Source organism: Bombus flavifrons, chromosome 1, assembly GCF_040668555.2.
Source record: "Bombus flavifrons isolate JBK064 chromosome 1, iyBomFlav1_principal, whole genome shotgun sequence".
NCBI lineage: Eukaryota > Metazoa > Arthropoda > Insecta > Hymenoptera > Apidae > Bombus > Bombus flavifrons.
In genome coordinates this window covers 12,932,042-12,959,634 of record NC_138442.1, presented here as the reverse complement: position 1 = coordinate 12,959,634, position 27,593 = coordinate 12,932,042, and the positions used below count along the sequence as shown (strand labels likewise).

Sequence of the window (27,593 nt, the reverse complement as noted above, 5' to 3'; positions counted from 1 at the left end):
TTGAAATATCATATTTAATATAAACATATTTTATTATAAATATTAATTTTTAAGTGTCACAATAAACTCAATGTCGACACTTTTAATTAGTCACTAATTTCGTCTAATATTCGACAGAATATTTTATGATGTTAATCATTTGGTAGCATTATAGAGCACAAAGAAATTGGTGTTTGCAGGCATCGAAATCTCCATGAAAACTCCGAGAGAGAAACACGTTCCTCTTGGTTGATGCAATAAAGTTAGAAAACGCGTTGACTCGTTAAAATGTACTTGACGATAAAAAAATTTACTTGCAGGTATCCACCCACTGCTGTTTTATTATCCAGAAAAGGTAGCGGAGGACAAGTCCCTTGAGTCCGAAGGAAAACGGTTCGAAGGCGAAGCGAAGATATCATGGAAGAACGCTGCGCGTTGAGCACCGCTGAAGGTAAAACACAGGTAATATACCTGCCTGGGGCTACATCCATCCCCACCCGGTCCGGTTCTCTCTCCTTGGTCGGCTCTCAGCTTTTCTCCAAGCTGAGTCGAGCCGTTAGTGTCGTTGTCGTAGGAGAGAATGGTAGTAATGTGTATCGCGGAGTATCGTGCAACCTGAAGGACGTCGTCATCGTTGATCGCCGAGTACCGATCCTCTTCTTCTTCCTCGTATCCTCTTCGTGTATTCCATCAGGCATTCCTTACAATTGAATTCGGCCATCGAATCAAAAGCTATCTCACCTCCTGGACCAATTCGTTCTGAACGGTTCGTGACCTGTTTCGTGATTCACTTTTTCACGGATGCTCGACAGTCTCGAGGACGACGACGATTACCTGTTGCTCAGTATTTTAGCTCGCTGTGGTGCCGTGTGAGGTGAACGTAACACTAACCAGAGTGGAATCTAGTAGGAAAATCGACGGAAAATAGAGAAGAAAAAGAAGAAGAAGAAGAGGATACCAAGATGCCCTGTTCCGCGGTGACGCTGTCCCTCGCGACCATAACCGGTATCATTGCCACTGGTCTTCTGGCGATCGCCTTTTCTACGGATAACTGGCTCTACACCGAGGTCAAGCGTGCCCAAATCCAGGTTCGAATTCGTTCTTTCCAAGTATTTTTTCTATGACGCAGTCGCGAGTTCTTTTATGAACAAAAAATTTAGGATGCCACGTTGTGCTCATTTCTATCTTACATGTTCTATGGATAACCCTGTTTCTTCCCTATAACCGAATATCGTAATCGAACATTATTTGTAGTTGATACATCTTCGTTCCCTCTTTTTCTTTTTACTAACAGTAATTTGTGCGAAAATGTTCGTTGCTTGATCCATTCCGACGTGACTTTCGATATCTCGCTCTTTCTCAGATGATTTTTGCGGTCCCGTATGTAGGATACGATTCTCGAACGGCGAACGTGAGAACAGCGTTACATTCTGGGAATGCTTCACGATATTTTCATAGCAGAAATACTGGTTTCCTTGTATCGTTCATTGTATCATCCCGGATGCAGTCAACATTGCTCGTGGCGAATTTTCATGAATTCCAACGTGGAACGTCCTCCTGGAGAATCATCGATGACACCTTATACTCTCGAATTTTTAGCATCGGAAGAGATGTTAGAAATGCACTGCTGATTCTCAGTAATAAAGAAACATGGTTCTTGAAACGCGATCTAATTTATAATACGTTACATAGAAGAATTACGGTAAACGTGTTTGAAAGTTCGTTCATTGCATGGTTAGTGTTCCGTTGTTCGCATATTTTGTAATTCCTCCGGTTCCTCAGAAAAAGAAAAAACACAGATTACCGCTTCCCACTCGATGAAATTTTATAAACGTTTAATTCCTCTTCCAAAATATTTGACAAACTTGTTCACGATGGCAATACTATGATCACGAAAATACGAAGAAATGATTTCGTTGTTCGTGAAGCAAGACCGGAAGTGGAATCTCCTCGGTTTCCGTCGTCCTTGTCACAGGTGAATGTTCGGATGGAAGGTCAAGTTCATCCTGGAGGGCGTTGAGTGGTTGTCGAGTGGAAGAAATTCTCACGAAGCTTTCGTGAAATATTCCACGGGAAGCCGTATTACATTTATAGCGAACGATACCGTTCTTCCATGCAACTCGCTTCGACGTGAACTCCATTAAAGTCACGATCCCCTCAAGATCCTGGAAAGTGTTACTTTTTATATGTATTTCCAGTTCAACAGTCGGTTAACGAACGGTTCGATGATGAATAATACGAGGAATTCTGTTTCCTCTTTCTTTAGCTTCAATCATCTACGCGCGAAGTAACAAAAAGATTTCAAGAATCGTTCTCCTCATTTGTCACGTTACATGTTAACGTCCAAGCAAACGATTCTACGATTGCTTAACTTTCAATCTTCCGCGACATATAACGATTTCAGTGTCACGGAATTCCAACTGACGGTATTAATAGAATGTTAGACGGTGTTAATAGAAGATACGTCAAAGGAACATCGTTTCGCATTATTGTATATACTTACTACAGTAGTGGCAGAAAGTATCCGTGCACGCACCCCTATTTTGTGATGAAACGTTTATTATCATGTTCTACATTTCATTGTTATGGTATAGAATTTTCGTTGCGAAATCAATGTACTACCATATGGTACGAAATTTAATATACTCGAATCTATTTAGTTAGAATGTAAATGTTATACTAAGTACAATGGCGTGTAAGTAGTTTTTGTAGCCATCGTATACCCAAATTGACTATGATAAATCTCTGTAAATGACAAACTCTACGATAAACTTTGTAAAATCTAAAACGTACCAACCGCGTTCGTCGTAAACAGAAACGCTCTTTAGAGTAACCTTCTAGCAGAAACCAGTTATTAAACCAGAATTGTTCCCATGGTGTTGGAACAGTCTTGTTTAGAATGGAAAAATTATGAGGTTTTCATGTCACGGTTGGATCGATTGCGATCGCTCGAGCAATTCGATTTCGGCCACTCGTGTTTCTAGTTCGCAGCGTGTTTCGAACGATCGACATTCCGGACCGCGCCCATTTTCAGCGCTTGTCGTCGTTGGCTCGACAAGTTTTGCGTTTAGCCGTATCGGAAAGCATGCAGCGGAGCGAGCAATCGTATGCACTCTCCTTTATGGGAATCGGCCGCGGATCGTGCCGAGACACGGGCATTTTTCTCTTAAAAGTACGCGGCGATTTCGTTCACGCGCAGCTTTCTTTCGACACTTTATTTGGTAGCTAACGTTCAAAGAAAAAATGAATCAGTCAACTTTGTAAATTTTCTTGAGAAGCTTTCTTGCTGATTCAGCGACCAACGAGAGTTACTCGGTGGATGATGTGTTATTAATGATAAATTCTACCGAGAAATGCCACGAGACCGAGTCTTGTTAGAGTTTGAACTCCACTGGCACTGCCACCATAAAAATGTTCAGAGCGACAGCATATTAAAGGGAAAAGCGTTAACGAATACGATTGATGGAAGGTCAGTGTCTTCGATAGGATTAGAACTTTCTTAAAGTTTGTCTATATATCTATCCTTTATTTACTTGTTGGAATTGGAGTAAGATTGACTCGTTGGAACACAGAGAGTTGTCTTTGTGCCAACTTCCTTTCATCGGTTTGCATTAATTATAGACTTCAATCCTGAACAGAGACTGGTCCATCAAAAGAAAAAAGAAATCGAGCCAGTCGCGAATCGTTGCTTTATAAGAATCAGTTTACCGAGCCGTGAAGAAGAGACTCACGGTCAAAAGACATCAATCGACACAAATATCCTCGTAATTTAGCACAGAGAGACAGAGGAAACGCATACTCATTCTTGGACAACGTCCAAGAAGAAAAACTTGTCGCGATTTATCATTATGACACGAGGGATTTCTCAAATAGTCCATTCATTCGCAATCCCGCTGTTCTTAATTCAGACTTCGTACTCACGGTGTTGCGATTCATAATTTCATCTAATCTACGATTTTATTTGCCATTTCCTCGCGACATTTGTCAATGATCAAGATATACCTATTCGCAGGGAAGCAATGTTAGATCTCCAAAAAGATATGCAACGCATTGAATGTTATCCATATTTTTCGAAAATGTATGTTAATGTTAGAACTATCAACAAGACAACAAGGAAGTAAAGTGTAATTCATTGCCAGAAAAGACGAAAAATATTTCAAGAAAACATTGGCGAAGTGTCACAAATGGCAGGATGTTTAATAATTCATTTTAACTAGATCTTTCGTAACTTTCGCTAAGTGTCCCGTTGTAGTCAATCGTCTTGATCATTCTGCTAATTCTGCTACTAAATTCGTTCCGTAATTTAATCGCAAGTCGGTTCTAGACGAACGATCGTCGGGGTATCATTGCAGTTTCCTCACGGAACGGTCGATCGTGGTCGATAGAGAGGCGGCATGACGTACCAAGCTCTGTTATTTTTGCCAGCGTTTTAAGCGCGTTTACCTTGGCTATCGCAGTCGATGAACACGCATTAGAATAAAAATGTTGGTTTGTTCCCCCGTCACCGTCCACCAGGTAGATCAGTATATACAGTTATGCTATTTGTACCATCTCCCCCTGAATGGTGCAAATGATTACGGCCTTCCGATCGTGCAACGTCGACTGCCATTAATTTCCAACATCGGCAAATTACGCTGCCATGCGCTATGGAGAGTCTCTTTTCTCGAGAACTTATTTGGCCGAGGAATCCCGTCGACCTTTGTGCTCGTTTCCCTTTCGCGATGTTCCATGCTTTTCGCCTCTCTCATTCGGCAGATCTTTGGTCGAGATCAATTTAGCGTGGCCTCAGACAGTCATCTTCTAGCGTTAACACGAGAAAGACGTAGAGACTTCTGTTCTGCTTTTGGCATCGTGGAATAAGAAGATTAATCGATGTTGCGCTGACCGTAGGAAAGTGAATATCGATGGATATGATTATATTCTCTAACCTGTTGAATTGCCACTCGAATTGCCAATTTGTTCCAGATATGTTTTTAAATGACGTACAGTATCATTTGCTAAAAATAACTTTTACGGGATTTCCTTAATGAAGACTGGCTCGTAATGAGCATGAGCAATTATCGCAAACATGAAGTAACCGAGTTCGAAGGCCAATATCTGGTAATATCTTGTTTCCTCTTCGTATTGGTTTCTACTTGTTTTAACAGGAAACCAGCTGGCAATGCACGTGTTGCACACAAAGCAGAGCTTACTCGCAAACTGTTTTCGTTTCTGGGATCAGACAAAGCCGACTACGAACGTGACTTTGTATCGGTTGATTCATATTGAACCACGTGCTATAATAAAATTTAATCACACCTTCCAAACGGCACGAACTAAGCAAGTCAATGTCGAAACTTTTATGCCGAGTTATTGTTCGAATTGTATGAGCCGTTTAACGTAAAAAGCGGTGTAAATAAAAATGTTGATTATTGGATAATGTGGAATACAGTAAAAATTCTGCGAGAGATCGAGTTGACGATTCTCGCTTATTCCGAGATCTATCTACCGAGAAAATAACGAAGATATACTCACACCACTTTTCCACGAAACGGGATGAAGGTTACGCTTTCGAGATGCGTTGTTAAAGGCAAAAAATTGATTTACGCCACTTCTGCATTAAACGGCTCGTATAATGGAGCGCAGTGCGAGAAAAAAATTGATAAAATAATACAGAAGCAGGTTTTCTTATAAATAAAATAAGGTCAATTTGAAGGAAATATTCAAGATTCTAAGATATCAGAATTGCCGGGAAGCACGAACGAAGTCACGCATTGTAACCGAATGAAACAAAGGAATCGTACAAAATTCGCACGTCTACGTTTAAAAACCTTGAATCCTGAGAATAAACCTTGCTTTTCGATGGTCCAGTGCTCGTCAACATTCATGTGCTTGTCACGCTCCAGAGCGTCGAATAATGTTTGAAGCTTCTGCGACCAAGTCGTGATCGTAGCGTGACTGGACCGCTAGGGTAACTCCAACTTGATCGATCAAGATGCTAGTCCTTGCACCGGTTTATAGAACTCAATTTCTTTTCTCCCCTGTTTCTCTTCTTTTTCTTCTTTTTTTTCAAGAAGTTGTCCGAACCGTTTATCGGAGAACATCGATTCGCGATTAGTTCATCGTCGCTTTTGTTCCTCATTACTTAACAGTTTAAGTATCATTAATCGATACATGAAACAGGAATTGCCACGTTGCGTGTTGATATATCTACAGTTCGCTGTAACACAAATTTCGCTGTTACGAAACTATAAGACCTCGGGAAAAAACGTGTTGTTCGATTCTTATGTCATCAGCGCGGCGTTTCAATTGCGCGATGAAGATCGCTGTTGGAATTTGTTATCGAAGATATTCTGATCTATGTTAATCAGAGTCACTTTTCTTAAATCGAATATCAAAAATCAAACGATCAGATGGACAATTCAAAGACCGCAAGCCGCACCTGTACGTCTGCATTTTGAAATTAACAGCGGCCATTCAATAATAATCAACTGAGCATTGCAAGGATACCAGAGCTATTGCGGGAACGATCGGAATGTCGTTTTCAACAATAAACCTTTACCTCTCTGCGACGTACTTTCGTTGTTGCGCAAACTGCCTGTCTCTGCCGGCTGTAGGGGATAAGACACAGTCTATTAGCCGGTAGTCTCTCGAACGATCTCTGCGTCCATTCATCACCTATTTCTCGTCAGGAAATAATCTGGTGCGTGGGCCAATGTTCGCAAAGTCAATGCATCATTGTTCGAAGGTGGTACGCCGCGATTCCGGTCTACGAATGGCATAACGTGAGAACCCGGGCAACGTTACGTTACCGTCGAGCTTCATTGGGTAATCGAAAATCGCGAGCAGCAACAAGAGTTTCATAATCGTTCGCTGAATTCACATTTTATGGCGAATGCTTACGCCGGGAAACCCCTGCCTTATTCTTAACGACGACGATCGATATTTCGATGATTCACGTATTCATCGCTTTTTTAATGTCCGAAAGCGAATCCAACGATCAAGCAACGTACGTACCAGTGGCATTAGAAGGCGATGTCGAATAGTAGAGATCATAGTAACGTTGAGAAATATTTTCGCAGACAAATTACACGGTTGGTGTAGCTAGGCTTTCGCAAATTTAACGACAAAGTCGACTGTCAATGTCTATCGCCCTCGGGGGTAATAATGATCGTACTCGCCGAATCGAGAAATAGGCTAATGACAGGAGGATCCCCCGGCGTTGCGCAAGTATGATTGCGACTCGCATAATTCGTATGAACGCATGTGTTTATTACGTCGATGAGCGACCGGTAGAACTGCGGTCGCAAGGTATAATTGCGGTTCCATTGAAGAAATCGTGACATAATCGGAACATCGATTCAGGGCACGAGTTACAAAGGAACAGGTAGTAAGAACGACACGTCCTTGCCTTCGAACGTATACGACGCATTATATTACAATGCAAAGTCGATTCTTCGACCTTCTTCTTCCTTTCTCGCCATATTTCCCTCCTCGCCATAATCCCTCGAGATAAATTCGTCAGGAACGCCTCGTGGAACATTAACGATTTAATCGTTTAATTACTGTTAGGAAAAGTAATCGTAAAAATAAACTGAGAGCGAGCTGCATGAGATTAGAAGCTGCAAGAGATTATAAGAAGAAATTAAAATTTTCTAGGAAAATTAGGAAATTACACACATTTCCGGCCACGTGATTCTCCAATGCGCATAACAGGTGATTACACGAGTGGAATGCTAGAAACAGCTGAGAAATTACATCCCTCGCGTTCCCCTGCTGGATGCACGGAATTATATTCCCTGAAATAACGGAACCCTTCGTTTTATGTCTCGAATAGTTGGTTGGATGAATTGCTCGAAGCACGAGGGAAACGAATTACGCAAACTTGAAGTAACCGAGAAATATAAACGAAAAATCCATCGTAAACCAGCGTTCCCTGTAAAATCACGTTTCCTATTCGTTTCTTCGAAGGCACTCAATTTTAGTTTTTAGTAAATTTAGTTTTTACGACGATAAAGTTTCGATCGTCTGGATCGAAACGTATCAAATTCTTGGGATGTCTATAGGTCTAACGTAGCTCGAATAAAGAGACGAAGATGACGTTCGACAGTAGAAAATTAATGTTATCAAAGCGAAGAGAATTTATTCGTGTATCGGTGGAAACTCGATAGCTGGTTCACCGCTTAACAGTGTTGAAAAATCGAAATGAAAGTTGCTCCATTTGCAAAATCGAAATGTTATTGAAGAACGAGTTTTCACAGTGAGCAGAGCCGCGATGTTCTTTTTTTCTAATCCGGGCCGCGATAAGGGGCATTTAATTAATGCGTCGAACCCGCAAGGACATTGAACTCGCAATATCCCCTTTTTGCTTTAGACATGTATATCTTGCGCTACTGGTTGCTGAAAAAGGAGAAGCAAACGCGATTTTTTACCGAGATAGATTTGCTTGCAATGACAACGAATAATTTATACTTTGACGAGGAGAACGTTTTTCCATAACGTGTAGAAACAAACGCTTTTTTATTGTAATATTTCCTCTTCCGGTTAAAAGATGATAAAATCTAGAACATTTCTTCTAGCAACTTTGTTGATTCTGGAAAGGCGTCTTTGAGACAAAAAACGTGAAAGTTCCTGCATGGTAATAGGGTTGGTTAACAAGACATCGCATAAATGAACCATGTAACAAGCTAATAATGCACTCGATATAATCGTACAATTACCATATATCATTCGTGTTTTTTATCGATCTAGACGGAACAAAGGGAACCTGGTACATTTTCTCCTGTCGCTAGAAACAGGACGTTTTCCGATTTATGTCAAGATCGTATCTAGGGTAGTTTTTTTCAGAAAATCCCCGCCAACTATTATCATCCCACGCGCTGACGTGCAGAGGTTACGCGTTGTCGCCCACACGGGCATACTTCGCACTTTATCATTCGCAAGGTTGCCGTAACGTTGGCGAATGTGGCGCATACTTGTCCCTTTAACTGTGATACCGGTGCATAAGTTAGCTCACGATTCTACGGTTGAACTTAACACGTTGCATTTCCGCTTGTCGACGTGTTATACAATTGAAAACCGCTGCATCGAACCGAATAAGCGTAGTTCAATTTTTATTACTCAACGATATCTCTATTTTTCGTTTATTTATGAAATCTTGTATTCCTAGGTTTTCACCTATTTGTTCCGTCAGGTTTTCACCAGGGAATTTTTATAAAGAAATATACTTTCGATACGAGTGAATACAGAGAGTTGACGCAACGTAGAAGATTGGCCAAGAGATTCACGCAGTACCCTAGACCCCGGTCTTTGCTTCGTTTCCTACGCACAAAAGCTAATTACTCGAGACAACGCAACGTCAAATCCCCATGATCAATCATGCTTGCGGATCCTCTCTCTACTTGAAGGATCTCTATTGTCGCGAGGCATCCTCGACTTGTTGAACCTCCCAAAACGAAAGAAAAGTAAAATCCCGACTAATTAACGCACTTTCATCGCGATATTAAGTTTCTCCGCAAAAAAGACAGTTTAATTGCCGCGGGATAGTTGAATCGCGTTCAAACCGAGTCTTGGACGGTTTGCCATCGCGACAATTGGCTCGTGGCGAGCCGAAGATTCTCGTCTAACTCTAACGTCTAACGATCCCCATTGAGCGGCGCGCGTCGGGTCTGCGTTTTCCTTTCTATGTCAAAGAAATCGCCGAGGCTCGACGATGTTCCCGCGCTCGAGGCGAACAGCGCGGCGTGGCGGTGGCGAAACAACGATGTGAAAGCAGATTGGAACGACCTGGACAAGCCTCGATGGGCCTCTACGACTCTTTCTTTTCTTTTTCACGCACGTGACAAACGATTAAGGACCGTGAGTCCGTTATACGTGCCGTTGATTCACGTGTACCTTGCAGGCGCTCGGGATACCTTCGTTCTTCCTCTCCTACCACCGACTATCGGTTGGAACTCGTGCGTGTTCACCTGTTCACTAATTATTGCGGAAAGTCGAATCGTTCCCTGGCGTTCAAAGTCGTTTTCGACGCTGACGATTCTTGGATTCTTGAGAAAGCGGATACTATATTACACTAAAATCTATTGTAGCGTCTATGAAGAACCGTTTATCTTCAGAAACTATCGACCCTATCTGTGACTGACTTTCTTTTTCTTCCAGTGTTTCTCTAATATCGTAGTAATAGGATGATTTGTAAAACAGTATACCGAGTTTGATAATCTCGTATCTGCAGTTTGCGATAGACACGGGAAAGTAAATGCAGTAGTACCAAGTTTACGTGAGGATCTAATGCAATCTATTTGGTAGCGAGCATAAAAGTGGGCAGAAAAAGAAAGGAAGTCGCGTGATTCATCGTCGGGAAACAGGCTGTGCGATTTTGCTATTTTTACAAGCACTATTTCCATATCATTACAATATATCATGCATTTCCAATCGATCATTCATAATCAGATTTATGAGAATCGGTTCACGAAGACAACCGAATGTAAGAAGAATGAAAAAGTTGCGAAATTAAAGCAATATATCGTCAACAATGTTTATCGCGCCGATCGTGCACTCTCATAGAAAAATGTTGCATGAGGCGTGGATGTTCCTCAAGGTTAAGAAGATTTCACAACTTGCGAGTATTCGGAATCCGATTACCGCGCCTTATGTTCAAGCATGAACGTGGGATGCGAAATTTCTCAAGTTTCCTCTAGAAACACAGGCTCCCTTGCAGCTTCTGTGCAAACGATTACAGTAGTCGATAGTCTCGATAGCCATGATCTCGCGTAATCACGTCGGAACACGAACGGGAAGCGTCATTTTCAGAGGAAACCCGTTTCTGAATTACGCTCACGAGGAAGTACATACGCTTTGAAATAAGCCAATAGGGGAAAAAACAGGAATGTTGTTCTTTTCTGCGTTTGCACATGTCCAAAGCAAAGTCTGATAGAGTTAAACTACACCAATATTCCATCACATGATAATTATAGGCTAACAAAATACTTGTAATATATGATATTCTTAGCTTAAGGTTGCATTTTGATGGGTTTCGATACAAACTAAACGACAGAGAAATAAAAGCGATGGTGAAATTAAGAAATTAACGATCGACCAATCAAAAGTTTGAGACGATATATATATTAGGTGAAGTAAAAAGTTCTGAGCGTTTTTCGCTAGAAAATAAAGCGAAAAAGCGCTCAGAACTTTTTACTTCACCTAATATATAGTATTTGGATAATCAACGTTCTACGATGTTCTTAATAGGTATATTAGTATACCTGATGAAACCTTGAGGAAAAAAGGTTTTGATGTCCGTGAAATGGTGAAAACATGTTGATGGTAGTTTGCCAGGAAATTAGGATTACTCGAGACACGCATGAGAATCACGCGTAGCGAACCATCATTATATCGCGGAATAAGTACACGGATCTTAAACGCTTTATGAAAACAAGTGTTTTCTGGTTTCGTGCGATTCACACCGCTCGAAAGATTTCCCGCGCGACCCCGCATGCCTTATTACACTTTCTACGTGATGCTGTATCAGAAAATTGCCAGCGTACTTTCTAAAATGAGCCCGATAGAGATGTCCTGGAAATTACCGTGACGTGGCCCCTATCGATCTCCTTGCAAGGAATTCGTGTAAAACAAGAGTGATTTAAATCCTTTTTATGATTGAGGACGTAGCAATGTTCGCCAGTAATTTCTCGTGTATCAAAGTTTCGAAGGATTCGGTCATAGTGTTTGATTCTGCAATGATAATATATATTATATGATTCTTTAATTGTATGTTACGTGAACGCGATATTATCGTTATTTTTTTTCACACTCAAGTGTAGAAATTACCGGGACGCTCGTACTGGTGGGTCTTTAAACAGGTCTTTAAAAAATGTAGCACACTCGTAGCGATGTGGGTACTAGTTATTCACGGTAGATTTAAATAGCGTCATTGTCCTGGTTCCGCTACATCTATTAATCTTCCAAATAACAATCGCGAATAATTAGCACGTTGCTTAAGTATCGATGGATAAAACGAATAATCAAAGTTCGTTGTATAATGATAACTTTGGTACGAAAAATATACTTAATATCGTATAAGAAATATACAATTTGCCTGCGATGCTCATTTTCCTAAACTCTCCGTCACGTATTTCACTCTCTCCTCGACTCTTCCCCAAACACGTTCTCTTAATTAGATTTAAAAGAAACTGGAAGCTAAATTTACTTGTACACTACCTAATTACAACCACTGAACCATCAAGCAACCAGGAATAAAAGTACCGTTCTTTTTCTCACACAATTTGAACAATATGTACGCGAATATACGAAGGCAAATGGAAACGGTGGTAAGAAGGGAAAACTAGAAACTCGTTTCCATGTTGAGGAATAGCTGTAAAAGGATTCTCATACTTGGTCGACGATGCAGAAGAACGGTTCTGCACCGGGCTGTCATAAGATCTAAAATTACATTTAATTTCGAGGGCGGTATGCATGGCGCGCATCCTCGATCGCAAGAAAGTCCGGAACTCGAGCCGACATGGTTGAGTAAACGCGCTCTCTAAGCCTCCTTCTAGGATAACGCACGGCTTCGTTTCTTCAGGAAGTGAACGAATAGATACCTGTGCCTGTCGTTGGAACTGAAAATTTGTAACACGTCTGTGATTTCCTTTCCTTCCGCAATTTCCTCCACGGGACCCGGTTCAGCCTCACCTGGTACACGTAACTTCCGACGAAAATTCATTCCACGCGATAGTCTGCGTGACTCCCGGGCTATGAGTACCTAGATCAGGCAATTTTCTAAAGCTTAAGTTTCTGTTTCCGAAACGCGTACCAACGCGATTGTAACTAAAATTTCTTGAAATGAAAGGTCTCGCTTTTTGAATCGACTACGTTTTTAGTAATTCTAGGTAATTTTCTAATTAGATAATGTCCCACTTCCGATCATCGGTTTACTTAGGCACCAGTCGATGAATAGGTCGTTTGCCAGCGATAAATTCCTTCCAAGTTGTGAAACGGTGGTTTCACGAGAATCGACCGAGGACGTTTCATGAATAATTTCTGGTAATTTATTCGACCGGACTTTTTCCAAATGTATCGAAAGACGTTTGGCCTCTTCAAATTCACGGGGAATCGCGATTCTTGCTTTCTTACTTTCTAGCGATCATAACATTTCCATAAAGCGACTACAGCCACGTCTAATCTGCATTCGGAAACCAACGACCGTTCACTTTCCGTTGCAACAATGTTTCCTTGTTCCCTCGCTATCGTTTTCACCGGCTGCCCGATCATTTTCGTCGATTACACTCATTTACCATTCGTTTGTTCGGTGTGATTAACTAATAGAATAACGCGTGTGTGAATACAAAGGGAAGGAATCGTTGGATAGCGTGAATCATTCGGACAAATTGTTTTGTTGCAGCAATATGCAGCCAAGCATGCCGAGCAGAGCCACTTGGTGGTGAAAATGAATACAAAGTACTATTACTACACGAGGACGCAGGGTCTCTTCAGGATATGCTATCCCAAAGAAAGGCCACCGACTGGTAAGCATAATTGTAATCGCACTTTCCCGAATATATCGCTATCAAAATGTGTGCAAACGCGTTATCTAAGTGATAGTTAGTGATAGTTAGATAGTTTGGCCGGTTGTAAATTGGCACGTAGTTAGTTTCAAGTGAAAGCCTCGTATCTATTGCAACGTCTGTATCTATCGCGACTCAAGATCAATTTGTTAAAGAATCATCAAAACTAATGTGAAATATTTGTGAAACATACTATACGCGAATTTCATTGCCACTGCACCTACAAACGTTTCACGTTGATGAAAGTCCCGGTACAATTTATCTTTCATTGGAATTTCGCTTTCAGAAATTGGCTATTGTTTAGCAAGGTCTCGTATCTCTTGAATACATTGTAATAGTAACAACAAATTCCGCGAATAAGAAAATATTCGAGAATTTGGGAAAACCTAGCGCGACTAAAGCTGGAAAGTGACTTTTCACTCTCGCAAGTTCTGGTTCCTATAAAAGATGTCGGCCTTTCAGAGACTTTCTACGTTACGATACCGTAATGTCGCAGGTTATTCGATCCCACGTAATAGGTTAAGAGTTTATAATCTGCCGATTCGGTTGCACGCAGTTCGAGGAGAAAGGAAACGGCTCTCGTGAAATTGCTGATGTGTACGTGATGGTCCAAAGACGTCCCTTTCGAGCTTCTACGAGGTCGCTTGGTCAATATTGACTCGACTGGTTTCTATCCTGTTTGTTTCTATCGCATGGAGAACGCGTTTCACGGAAATACTATCGATACTGTACATAGTTCTCAGTCAGATACACAATAAGAAGTTGATTAGTCAAATTCTGTAAAAATATGCGAAGCTTTGTTCTTTCGCTTCTTGCATAGCAATGAATGGAAAGTAGGGTAACCGCATTAGGTTTTTGCGAATGACAGGAATTTTTATATTGCAAAGTAATCATGGGTAATTTAATTTTTTTTACGAGTATCTAACTGACTTTAAACATGATATTAGGATCTGGTTCGGACCCAACGATCGTTAGACCATGAAAATTTTAGATTATTTCATTCACAACGAGATCGTTTGCTTCGTGTGAACTTCTTCTGTACGTACTTCTGTGAACGTACTTCTGGATGTCTTCTACAGCGAAACCAACGCATCTTTGTGATCGTTAGAATTAGATCCATAACTGGACTGTTGCGACCATAATTTCATACCCAGCAGTTATGTTCACTCGATTCTTTTACATATTGATTCGTTCGTTGTAATAAACTATTTAGAAATATCAATCTGCAGTCTCATTAGCAAATGATTTGACTAAAATTTTCGTGATTAAGATGTTAATAGTTTCGTATTTACTATATCGTGTTTAGAAAACATGTATTTACAAATACAAAATAAAGTAAAGCGTTAGTTAATTCGAACTGGTGTGAAATTGTTCAGCTCAGTGTGAAATGAAAATTTCACATGGAGAACAGTTTCACAGTCGCCTGGTAAATATCAAATGCAAATGCAAATGAACAAAATCTGTCGTGAAAAATACCTGCTTAATTTCACGCGATACATAATATCCGTGAATTACTACACTACCTTTTCTTCCTTTCAACTTTCTATGGTAATGATGCGTGTTAAAATCGAATCTACCTGCATTCAGTAAGGTACTAAGTATCGATAGTAAATATGTCTCACCTTCGATTGTAATGCAGAAGGGTAACAATATACAGGTGGACATTTATGAACCACGTTTTATTCACCTAGTTAGGAAGCAACACTTGGAAAATAAATTTTCTAAAATTTCAAATTCACATTGAACAATTTTCTTTCCATTCGACGTGAAATTCTCGTACAATGGCCAATCGCACGAGTTCGACAAATGGAAAGTTCGTTTGCATAATAAAAGAAGCCAGGCCCGTGAAAGGGAGCCAAGAGCAGCAGCTTCGTAACAAAGAGCCACATTTCCCAGTCTTCACAGCGCATGCAATTAGGATTATAGTTGTTCATATGCAAACAGCAAACGCGAAAGGGCGAAGTCTTTCTCCGCGACTTTTTCAATGAGAGGAGTTTCGTGACGATTACAGCAGCCTTCGAGATTAACAGTAGCAGCATGGATCGATTGCTACTCAAGATCCTATGTAGCTTCGATAGAGGAAGCATACACAAAAATTCATGGTGATTTAAGAGCGTTGAGACAATGACAAACAGGATTATGCGAACCACGTAACATCTTATGACTGAATTAACCTGCCGCACCTGGCACTTGCCACCGGCTTACACTTTACTATTCATAGTTGTGCACTCATATCTATCATAATCAAACTCGGAGATCTGAAATTATACGAGTGACGTACGTTCGAAATCTCATATCCCGTACTTTCTACATAATTCGTTTCTTTATTTTTATCCCTCTGAAGAACCTCCAATGTTTTTCTTAATAAAGTAATAAAGATAAAAGAAACAAAATAACGGAAAGCAAAAATATTAAAACGGTAATGGGACTAGGTGGAACGCCGTCTGATTCGCATGAGTGCCGATAAGCGAATGCCGGAATTTTTTATTCTCCCATATTACACGCACACCTTAAGCTGCTGGCTCTATAAATGACGATAGAAAATTAAGCATTGTAATTCAAAAATCTCAAAGAAAGAAAACAAGACAGCATTCTAGGCCTTGTTGATGAGATAACCAAAAAAGGTATCGAGAACAATATATAAATCATTGCTATAGTAAAGGAACGTAAGGTAGCGTTATAATACAGCATTGTAACTAGCTACTGTTAATTCGCGACGCCTATCAACACTTAGTACGTCCACTCATTCCTCCGGTTGAAGCCTGAATATTCTATGAGTTCATTATTCGAGAAAGGTTCGCATTTTCTCACGATGAGAAACGCAGGCATTTTCTAAACTTTGCCGCAGTGTAACGGAGTAATTCCAGTTTGTCCGGAAGTCTCGAGTTTCAAGAAGAACCTGTATCCTTTGGAGGAAGAGCGCCACGGCTGTGAAGAATCAAAGGACTTTCGGTAGAGCTACCATACAAACTGCTATTTTTGCTCGTTGTTCGAGGCGATATCGAGTTTTATTATAACCGCGAACGCGCCGAGAAACGAAACGCCAGTGAATAGAAAGTACTGAGAAATTCTCGAGGAATGAGAACAACGATAGATGTTGTTCTCGTCGTTTGAGCGGAAAACAATTCAAACGATCGATACATCATGTGTGCTGTCTTATACCGTTCTTCGACCGCACGTTCCTTATCGGTTCAGACGTTCCGTTTGTTTCCGGCGTTCCATTTCCGGTCTCGTATTTGATTCACTTAGCGTACGTGATCATTGTAAGTGCGTAGACCTCGGCGAACAAGAAAAAAGCATTCATTGGAAGAAGTAATTATAATGAAAATGTGTCAGAAATACGTGTTGTAGTTATAATGAGTTAGGTGCAGAATTAAATTGACAGTGTTTAATGCCGTAAAAAGATATTTATCGATATTTCCACGGACAGGAATCGTCCTACAAAATGGGGGTCAGGTGCATACGTGGCGATCGTATACATCGTCGATACACGCGTGAAAAGTTTGAAGAAGCCGGTCATCGTCCGGTTTCGGCCAAGATTTTTCTTTTATTTGAATATTTTCTGTCTTGCTCGAGGTGACAAATCGTAGTAAGAACGGACAAAAGAAGGGGGACAGAATGGATGCTACGACGATCGAATATTTCTGAATGACGAGCTGCTATATTAACGCGTATACAGTTAACCAAGAGTCAACGATCTTGGCATGGCGCCTCGTTTAGGCGAAACTAGATTCGAAGAAGGTCGAGGAAACGGTCGTCACCGGCTGAATTTCAAATATTTCAAACGGTATGCAAGTTTGCGCGATGCATCCCTCACGCCTCTTAATTGAGCCCTCGAATTACGCGTACACGTTATTTCTACATTTCTATCTTCTAATTTTCTTTTTTTTTTTTTTTGAGAATAACTTTCTGAAAAAGGAAGTCTAAAAAATCTGTGAATAATTTTTCAACGTAATTAAATTCGAAAGAATAGAAAATTTCATAGATCTCTACACACCTTCTATATAAGAAAGAAGGAAGAGCAGGTAAAGGATCGAAAAGATCGGTGATTCGCAATTAATGTCATTACACTTTTCTTTGACGTTCCTAGGAAAGACAGGAAACCGTGAAAGCATCACGATACGAGCGCGACTCTTTCTTTTCACTACGTGAAATGCCTTTCGAAAGTAGTATTTCGTAGATTTGGAATGACCAAAGAGTACCGTTGCCCATGAAAGACAAGATAGAGGTATACTCGAGCCAACCAACTTGAGCATGTGTGTATACACATGCCATGTACATACATTCTTTACAGCCGGTGATAGCGCATTGCATTCTGGGTCACGTGCTTTTCGATACGCGTGTACACGATATGCCAGGGCTGTAACAAAAAAACTCGACACCTTCTAGCTCAAGAATTCCTACGATCGATTCGAATTGATTCGAACCAGCATTCGAATCACCTATCGAGTTACATAGTTGCTCCAAGTAATTAAAAATCACTTTGTTTCTCACAACAGCAATTTTTATTCGCTGTTACCTTCTAGATAACCGATTATCAGCACGTGAATATAATACATATAATCTCGTTTCATGACGTTTCAACTAGAGATAAATTTCAGTTTGAAAGGTAATAGTTTGCTAACTGGTATTCATATTAGGAGTAGAAGAATTCGGATCCTGTTCATTTTGCAACTAGCCATTAGACACGTGCGTAATTAGAACGTCTCCGAGGTAGATTTCCATGGCCGTCGAATTAATCCGCAACAACCGTGAAACTTCCTTAAACAGGCTGCATCGATTTTTCGCAATTTCCCGCGGATTTCGTAAATTCATCCTGCACGTGTCAATTAAACGTCGGATTAACATGGTTTCTCTGTCGTGGCTAATTGTTGCAGTTCAAACCTACTTAAGTCCTGTGGAGACACACTGTATGAACATCAATTACTTCATCCCTGACGAAGAAAACCTAACAAGGGGCTTCTCGGACGATGCAATGACTCGACTTCGTACGTAGAACGAATTAAATAAAATATCGATACGGCTTCAATGATATTACCTTAAATTTACATTTTCATCGCTGTACTTTATTGGTTTTCAGACATGGGCAGATCTGTGATAGCTCTGTTTATAGTGGGATTCGTCGCAATCTTTACGGCATTCTGGACGGGAGTGGTAGGCTGCTGGAAGAGGTCACCAGGAAATATCACAGCCACCGCAATCTTGATGTTGCTAGCATGTTAGTGGCTTCGTAAATTCAATGCATATTCTAACCGTTCACTCTATGATTAATGGCAGACCTACGTGTAGATATTTTTCAATTATTAAAATGTCACAATATTTTCCAATCGTTAAATTATCGTTAAGTTAAATCAAAAGTCTTAAGAAAGACGATCGCTAGCATTATATTTAAAGAATAGTATTATGTATATTAAATGGTAACTGTTTGACGACACAGGCCTATTAAGTGCTAGCGCCATGGGGCTCTGGCACGGAGTGGAATATTATGAGAAAGAGAAAATCGTCGGAGAAGAGTACTATCAACAATGGAGTAACGTAAGTAACGTTTTTGCTATCCATGAATATATACTTTCGTATAGTCCGACACCGGTTAACACGACAGCTATCGCGCGTGTACATATGTTCAAAGTTTGTTAACATTTATTGACATTTTCACTCGGTACCAACTATCATTTTTCAAACTATCGTCTATGAAAATTAATTACGTAATTGCTCGTGGATTTCCGGAGTCGGTCTCGTGTCCATTAATGTGTGCATCAAGATACGATAAACACTCGCTACCGCAATGGACTTGTGTAATATAGAAAGTACCTTGTTGCTTTCAATATTTACCAAACGAAAATATTTCTATCTTCGTTTCGACGAGATTTAAACAATCCCGATGCAATTTCGCGGTTAAAAACAATCTCTACGATTTACATATTATTCTATTTCCAGCAATTATATCATACTAGTAAGCTGAACCAATTCATATCCAACTTTACCGAATTGCAAACGCAAATCCAAACCAACCAGCTGATAAAAAGATCGATAAAAGGATTCGATAAAAAGATTCACGAACAACTAGATATTGGTTCACTTTGCTGGTTCCAAATAAAAAATTCCTTACAGCCATACTTCACTATTCGAAGCATCGACCCAAACGGCCAGAAGGCACCAAGGATCAGAAAGAGTGGCACCAGAAAAAGGAGAAGGGTTTTCGAAGAAGGAACACGACTGTTTACAAAACAATTTGCCCGCAGGTTTTAAGGGACAACGCAGTGCAGTGGTACGGCTGGTCGTTTTACCTTGCCTGGCTGGGGGTGGCTACGTGTTTAGGCACGATGACGCTATTCCTCATAGCGGCATCCTGCCTCCGGCGGGAGCATGCCCGCGAGCAGGCACAGAACGTTCAATACATCATGCCAGGTGACACGAAAACACTGAAACGACCGTACTAACTTCCCCCATCTTTTTTTTCTGGAATGCGGTTCTAGGTCCTGAAGGACAACTCACTAATCTCGTACGACTGGTCGTACGTGGTCGCTTGGGTCGGCGTCGGTTGGTCGTTGGTCAGCGCGATCTTGTTTAGCGCCGCGGCGATTTGCTTGAGGGGCGAGAGAATGCGCGAGGAGGCGATGAACATGCAGTACCTCATGCCTGGTACATATTTAACACCTTTTGCTTTTGCCACGAATACGACGAGCTCGCACGGACTCCTGTTAAGGTCGAGGAACCCTCGCGTGATTCGCGGTTGCTTCGCACATGTGGCGATTCGGTTGGAAAATTATTTTTTCTTTGAAACGTTTACTAAAGGAAGCCGAAGAATTAATTAATGGAATAGCTTTTTAGCTTGAATATGATGCGAGTTTTAGATTGGAAAAAATGCAAATGGACTACAAAGTGGGAGTGGGAATATGCGACGTGACTATGACAATCACGTTGACTTGCAGTTTTCTTTTCGTATCACGTTCTTTCTTTCTTTTTCTTTTTTTTTTTTCTTTTTTTGTTGTAATCGAATGTGGTGACAGATGTCTTGAAATATTTATAGTTACAAGAAAGGAGTCTGCGCGTGCATCGTGTACCACTAACTTTGATTCATGATTACTGGGTTGACCCCGAAAATGACGTTGCTTGGTTTGAAAGTAACGACAGTCGTTCTACTAACTCGAATCGATTCAGATGATACTAGAAGTTTAACGGAAAAAATAGTTGATATAGAAGCAATAAATCAAGATTTTACGTAAAGTAGAAATCGCCAGACCATGATGTAAGGGAATTATGGCGCTCGAACGCAACAGAACAAAATAAGAGACTGCCGTGTTAAATTAATTATCTATTACGTGTACGAACAGATACTAAAATTTGATGTGTTATACGAAGAAGAGTTATTTCTTAACATGTACTTGAATAACAAAGAATCGATATATCGTAGACGGAATACTTATATTTAGTTTGATCGCGATATAAATTAGCAGAGACATTTACGGTTGGTATGACCGACACTTCTTCAATTTTGTCGATAAAACTATAAATAACATACTACGTGGTATCAAAATCATCAGAGAGTGGAACAAAGTTAATTGGAATGAAACGTGAAAATCTCGTTAGAAAAACAAGACTGCATCAAACTTTCAAATATGTCTAAATGTTTAATTATCAATTGCTTCTATATCAACAAATACAGCAATATATTTTCAACTCTAAGATAATTACAATAAAATGGCCATAAATCCCACCTTGGAACGTATCATGAGAAATAAGAATGAGAAAATGATTGCAAGTACAAACATAATGTATAAATGTCAAGTGATTATAGATTTAACAAATGGATCCCTAACTAATCACATTCAGGAAATCAAAGTACTGACAGAGAATGAGACAAATCGTTGCCCGCTTATTTAACATTTTAATCAGATAAATTGACCCCTGTACGAAAATGATATGTTGTACATAAAATACTGATCGACACAAGGTAAAGTTGCTGATTAAAATATAACCCCGTTTATCGTGGATACCATCAATCGTTAAGCATTCATGCATTGAAAGAACAAGAATACTCGATATTCGTCTTCGTGAAACTCTTACTCGTTCGGCTCACGGTCTGTTTCCACAGCGGATTAAAGCAATTTTGTCATGCTCTGATCCTGAAGAAAACTTTCTAGATGAAACGATCTCCATCGATCACCGATTTAAGCGATACTTTGTGTTTCATTCTTCGAACCGTTTCAAGTTTTCTTTTCACTATAAAAAGCAATATCACTGAGAGTCATCGCTTAGAAGCTATTCATAAACTGCATATTAAAAAGACATTTCGTTGAACCGGTTGTTGATCCTAGTTCTGTTTACGACCAGGATATTTGTGTTAACCTTGTAATTTTCTTGATAAAAATCCTAAAAACCGGAAGAAAAGCTACGTAAAGCTACGAGCTATCCATAAGTGTGTTTTAAGTAGCCCCTTGGAAAGCGACACACTTGCCTAATTTTACGCTCGATCCTCTGACGCCTGCTGCTGTCTGAAGATTTCCGCGTTTGCGTATTCATCGGCGTGGACAGTCACCTCGGAATGTAATTTAATTCACGTCCACTATCGCGAAAACGAATAATCAAATGTACGCTTTGTCTCACGAAACAGAATCAACGTCATTTCTCGATCGATCGTCTCGAACATCCACGGAATAGAAGCCGTATCTATTTTATCTCATCTTGTTGTCAAGTCGAATAATCGATAATAATATTCGTATCAGAAGAAGTTATTAGCAGAACAGGATTGTAATTATCGAGCGAGTTTAAAGTGCAAATTCGTCTGTTAAGGAATCGAGTTCTTAAATCAATCGGAAATGGCATCGTCAAACCCCGTTTTACCCTCTCATAATAAACGAAAACTGCCAATATAATACCGATTGAAACATTGAAGCGTGGTTCTTAGCATGTTGCTATCTTTCTCTGTTAAGCGATTCAAAGCTTTCGATAACAGTGTCTTTTGCATGCAATCAAGGAAGACTACGTTTTATTCGCGTTTGTAACTTCATATGCATCAGAAGGATCAATTAAAATTGAAGGATCTTAACACTTTCATCTATCGATAGCTCAAAACTGATCCTAAAATGAGACACCTTGTATATTTATCTCTTTAAATTATAGATTTGCGATTTTCAATGACGATATATTCTTGATGGAAGAATGATTATCCGCAGCTAAGAACCACCTCCTGTACGAGAAACGAAACTAATATTTTATTTTTTTCATGGTTTTAGTATATCCTCAGAAGCAACAGTACGCTTATGCAGGCTACCCAGCACCGGCAGCATATCCAGGACCTTACTATCATGGATCGCAGTATGGACCGTACAACTACTGAAGAAATTCCGTGTCATCTCTATCAACAGGGGAAAGAAAGAGTCTAGAGCGCGGAGCGTGAAACGTGCTCGTAGTGAACAAAATGTAACCTGGCAAGCGATGATTCCCAAAGGGAATGATAAAAAGAAAAAAAAAAAAAGAAAACGAAACGAACGAGACAAAAAACGAAGACTCCGAGAGGTCGATCGTAAATCCCAAACCGAGCCTGCGCGAGGAGAAAAATAAAAAGCAAAGAAGGACGACCTTGGGTCCCGCCCTAGGTATAATTTATCATTTGTTTTAAACGATACGTTACGGACGTTCTGGTGCACACCTGCGGGTCCCACGATCTCCGATCTCCGTTTTCTCTTTCGGCAGGTGTCCGTTTGGAACATGATCGCTCGCACGGGAATCAGTTTGACTCGCGAGAGAGACAGTTGCTCAAAAACAATCCGCGTACTTACTTAGAACTGGGATGACCCTATATGCAATAATACTTCTTTTTTCTTTCTCAAATCTAATATCTTTTACTGCATTACTCTTCGTACGTGCTGATCGTGCTAGGACAATAATAATAGTAATGGTAATAGTAACAATAATGAGAAGAGATATGAGCGTGGGAGAGACATACGTAACATAAGTGTTGGTCATTGATTACACGTTTGATTGGCTACATGATCTTTCTCAGGTGAATGAGGAACGGCATATCGTTCAACATTTATCTCGCAATATCGTGACGTCGAATTTCTAAAAGTACCGTACGACTGATGAGGTTAACTGTCAATCCTTATAGTGCCTTACTTTCAATTACCTTTCATTCTTACTGTAAACCGACAGTATGGAACATTATCATCACCGATAGTATCGTCGAACGCTTCGTTTCCTTTGTTCCAGTTCAGGCGAGAAATTTATTAATTATAGGAAAGATATTCGACGATATATAGCTAAGTGAAGCCGAAACTACACTGTTCCTTTAAAGTGAAACAGTGTAAACTCGGCTTTAGAGTTAGCAAACCGAGTGGAGGGGCGAATACGTCAAACAAATATTGTGCAAAATTTTTGTTTATTTATGTTCGATCGAGTAGAAATTTCGTCGGCGAAAGAAAAATTCGACAACATGGTGCGAGAGAAATATCCGTTAGTCAAATCGATATAAATGGCAGAAAGCGTAAAATGGGTGCATCGTATCATTCATAGATATCACATTTCATAATAATGATTTGCCTCATCAACTCACTAGACTTTTTAATGTGTAGATTCCCTCTTTTTTATAACGACATATAAAATTTCTTGTTGCGGTATCGTTACGTAAGGTATTAAGAAATAAAAAATATTTCAATTACTTTATACATGCATATTTTTTTGAGTAAATAAATTAAATCAGATTTATACCAATTATTACTTCTTTCAATTGTTACAATTATATTATAAAAGCTAGACGAATGTAGAAAGAAATTAAATTATGTAAGTATACATAACTGTTTGTTTATGTACATTCAAAATCGGACATTTTATTGTACTCAGAAATAAATATTATTAAAAATCCTAACCCTTTATGTACTATAAAAGGTGCAACGTATCATTAAAAGTTATTTAATATATTTGATACGTTATAAACACGTATGAATAATTTTTTTACTTACCCATGAAATTCCAGCTTAATTTTTCTGTTCCTCTTTTTATTAAAAACGAGACGTTATCTGCAGAATCAAACCGGTTTGAAAACACATTATATCTTCAAGGCATGCATATTTTAAAAGTTCAAACTGTAAAACTGAAACAGTAAATAAATTTTACCACAAGTCTAATTTACTGCAATACACAACGTACAAAAAAATACTTAATAGATAACATTCAGTTTAACATTTATGACGTTTTACATCGTGTATTTATAAAAATTCAAAAAATACGGAAAGAGATTTAGCCGATATGTATACATATGCATTCTACTTGACACAGTTAACCAATAGCAATCGAGACATCCATTAGTCACGTGTGACGCGAACTAGGTTTCAAAATGGCGACACGAATTAAATTGCCACAATGGCTGCTTTGCGGCATTCAGTTCATTGGAAGTTTGCTACAGAGTACGACGATGATGTACCTTGGTTTGTGTTTTTTTTTAATTTCCGTGGGTGTTTTAATCACCGACTCAAATATTATAACACAAACAAGTTTTCGAAATGAAAAGGTATATAATACACAGAACTTGAATATTTTTAACACTCGTTCATTTTTATCAAATGCTTTCACTTTACCTTCTGCGTATTCATTGGCAAAAATCATCTTTCGTAATACACGTCATTGACTATCGTTAACATACATCAGTTACAGTCATGAAATGATTCCAGTACTATCACACGCCAAGTAGCCTATCAAGAAATCAAATAATCACATTGTCAGATCTGTCAAATGTCGATCATATGAACGAAGTTTTAGATAACATATGCGTTGTGAGAATCGTCGGAACACCTGAGCACACGAGAGTAAAAGATGTAAGTTGAAATAGTATTAGTAACACAGGTTTGTAAAAACAAAGTTACTAATTATAATATTAAGAAATAATTGAATGAATGGAACAAGAGAATGAAAAAGCATGAATAAGAAGTACATATATACGTAAATAGTATATATGATGCAATTTTTAATAGGAAATTACTCTTATTGATAACAGGATGTATCTTCTTTCTTATAGTACATCAAGAAATCAATGAATGATCTTAATTGGACTGTTCAATCTGACAGCTTTGAAGATCAGACCCCAACTTTTGGACCTTTACGGTTTGAAAATATAATTGCAAAATTAAATCCCAATGCAAAGAGGTATTTGGCATTAGCTTGCCATTATGACTCAAAGTATACTAGAGAAAGGAACTTTGAAGGTGCTACAGACAGTGCAGTACCTTGTGCTCAAATGATTAACTTAGCTAAAGTTATGAAGGATTATTTAAAGTCTATAAAAGATGTAAGTATACATTGGATGTAAGTACACATAATTTTTATTTGACTTTTTAAGATCTTTTTTGTGTTTTCAGAATGATGTTAGTTTAATGCTTATATTTTTTGATGGTGAAGAGGCTTTTAAAGAGTGGGGTCCAAAAGATTCTATTTATGGTGCAAGGCATTTAGCTGATGTTTGGCACAACAATCATATTAATTATACCCAAGGAGAAAATGTTTCTGAATTAGATAAAATTGTGAGTATTAGTAAATACATACATTTTTATATAAATACTCATTACTTATTTTTCCTGTAGGATTTACTGGTTTTGTTAGATTTAATAGGAGCACCAGATCCAACATTTTACAATTACTTTAGTAACACAGAGAAATGGTATTCTTTATTAATGAGGACTGAAAGTAAATTAGCTTCCTTAAAGAAGTTTGAATCTTATTCTTATGGACAACCTACACAAACATACTTTCAACCATATTCTGTGGAAGCTTATATAGAGGATGATCATATTCCCTTCTTACGTCGAGGTAAATAATTTTTATATGTACATATATACATGTTATATGTTGCGGATAATTTCTATAACATGTGTATTTCAGATACTCCTATTCTTCATCTAATACCATATCCTTTCCCAAAGGTTTGGCATAAACAAAGTGATAATCGGAATAACATTGATTTAAAAACAACAGAAAATATCAATAAAATTCTAAGAGTTTTTGTAGCTTCATATTTACACATTAATATGTAACGAATTGAAAAATATTTATATCGCTAGAGAAAATTTTATTTTTATTATGATGATATTAAATAACGTTATATAAATATAATATAAAATGTTAGTTAACATATACGAAAATAACAATATTTTATAATAAATTTTAAACAGGAACAAATGAATGAAATTGTTTTAGAGTTAGTTTTCATAGATTTAATAATTTGTACTATAAATGAATTTTGTATTATACGCGACTTTTGTAGGATAAATTATTCTTAACAAATCAATGTAATTTGATGGTACTTAATGCGTCTACTTATGTACAAAACGTATATATTACATATACACATGTAAATTATGGAACAGAAAGAAAAATATAAATTATTTTATCTTAAATAAAATATGTTCAAATTGGATAAGTGAAATGATTTTAATACGAATGCAAGTACGACATAGATAGAATTACAATTGCAAATGTCATTTTAAATGTGAGCGCGATAAAATGGAAACAACAAATACATACATATACATGTATACATATATATCCATATATATATATACTCACCGAGGAAGTGTTTCTACACGTGACTTCCGGATACATGTTAGGAATAAGAATTCAAACATGTCACTGCTAAAGTAAAACTTTATTCTCAATCGTTTCTGAAACTTTTAATGGTACGAATACTGCATGATTTGTTAAAATTTGTATGGTTTGTAATATATCTTTAAATATTATTATTTCGCATTAACATATATGAAAATATTAGTTCATCTTTCCTTGAAAAATGTAACTGGTTCTAAGATTTAACTTTACATTTTTTGTTTTATAACTATCTGCGTAATGAATATCAAATTATAAGTTACCTTGTTAAATACTGCATTATTGTAATTAAAATTTTGAGAAGTAGATTACCATTGTAAAATATTTTCACGAGCGTAACGGTCAACAATTGAATAAAGTGAAAGTAGGTATTCCATGATGAGGTTTGGCAAGCCTGATCGAGGTCATTGTTCGTGCAGGCGCGCCCGACGAAGACTTTCGTTCCGAATCTGGCCGAACGCGGCCGATTTTAACCGAGTA

At 38.7% G+C, this 27,593-nt stretch overlaps 2 protein-coding genes across 4 annotated transcripts; both read left to right on the top strand.

The window, feature by feature from the left end:
• Positions 1 to 510: 510 nt before the first annotated feature.
• On the top strand, positions 511 to 24,387 carry LOC138183703 (uncharacterized). 3 transcript variants are annotated; one of them, XM_069121047.1, is made up of 7 exons: positions 511 to 1,067; positions 13,358 to 13,481; positions 18,398 to 18,508; positions 18,601 to 18,738; positions 18,958 to 19,055; positions 19,763 to 19,928; positions 22,757 to 24,387. In XM_069121047.1, exons 1-7 carry the CDS (start codon positions 942 to 944, stop codon positions 22,858 to 22,860), a joined length of 867 nt encoding a protein of 288 aa, XP_068977148.1. In that variant the 5' UTR covers positions 511 to 941; the 3' UTR covers positions 22,861 to 24,387. The 3 variants fall into 3 exon arrangements, with proteins under 3 accessions (XP_068977148.1, XP_068977156.1, XP_068977141.1); XM_069121040.1 differs by lacking the exon at positions 19,763 to 19,928 and adding an exon at positions 19,997 to 20,162 and having other exon boundaries at positions 516 to 1,067; XM_069121055.1 differs by lacking the exon at positions 19,763 to 19,928 and having other exon boundaries at positions 513 to 1,067.
• A 453-nt stretch (positions 24,388 to 24,840) lies between these two features.
• Positions 24,841 to 27,168, top strand: LOC138183666 (glutaminyl-peptide cyclotransferase). The gene is made up of 6 exons (XM_069120933.1): positions 24,841 to 25,029; positions 25,190 to 25,333; positions 25,534 to 25,803; positions 25,874 to 26,035; positions 26,096 to 26,321; positions 26,394 to 27,168. Exons 1-6 carry the CDS (start codon positions 24,856 to 24,858, stop codon positions 26,543 to 26,545), a joined length of 1,128 nt encoding a protein of 375 aa, XP_068977034.1. The 5' UTR covers positions 24,841 to 24,855; the 3' UTR covers positions 26,546 to 27,168.
• The last annotated feature ends 425 nt before the right edge of the window (positions 27,169 to 27,593 follow it).

Excerpts from the sequence above, each read along its gene's own strand:
- LOC138183703 (XM_069121047.1), top strand. The coding sequence starts at position 942 with ATGCCCTGTTCCGCGGTGACGCTGTCCCTCGCGACCATAACCGGTATC. Across the intron at positions 13,482-18,397 it reads CAAAGAAAGGCCACCGACTG|TTCAAACCTACTTAAGTCCT; the intron begins GTAAGCATAATT and ends TAATTGTTGCAG. Across the intron at positions 18,739-18,957 it reads AATCTTGATGTTGCTAGCAT|GCCTATTAAGTGCTAGCGCC; the intron begins GTTAGTGGCTTC and ends TTGACGACACAG.
- LOC138183666 (XM_069120933.1), top strand. The coding sequence starts at position 24,856 with ATGGCGACACGAATTAAATTGCCACAATGGCTGCTTTGCGGCATTCAG. Across the intron at positions 25,804-25,873 it reads ATTTAAAGTCTATAAAAGAT|AATGATGTTAGTTTAATGCT; the intron begins GTAAGTATACAT and ends TTGTGTTTTCAG. Across the intron at positions 26,322-26,393 it reads TATTCCCTTCTTACGTCGAG|ATACTCCTATTCTTCATCTA; the intron begins GTAAATAATTTT and ends TGTGTATTTCAG.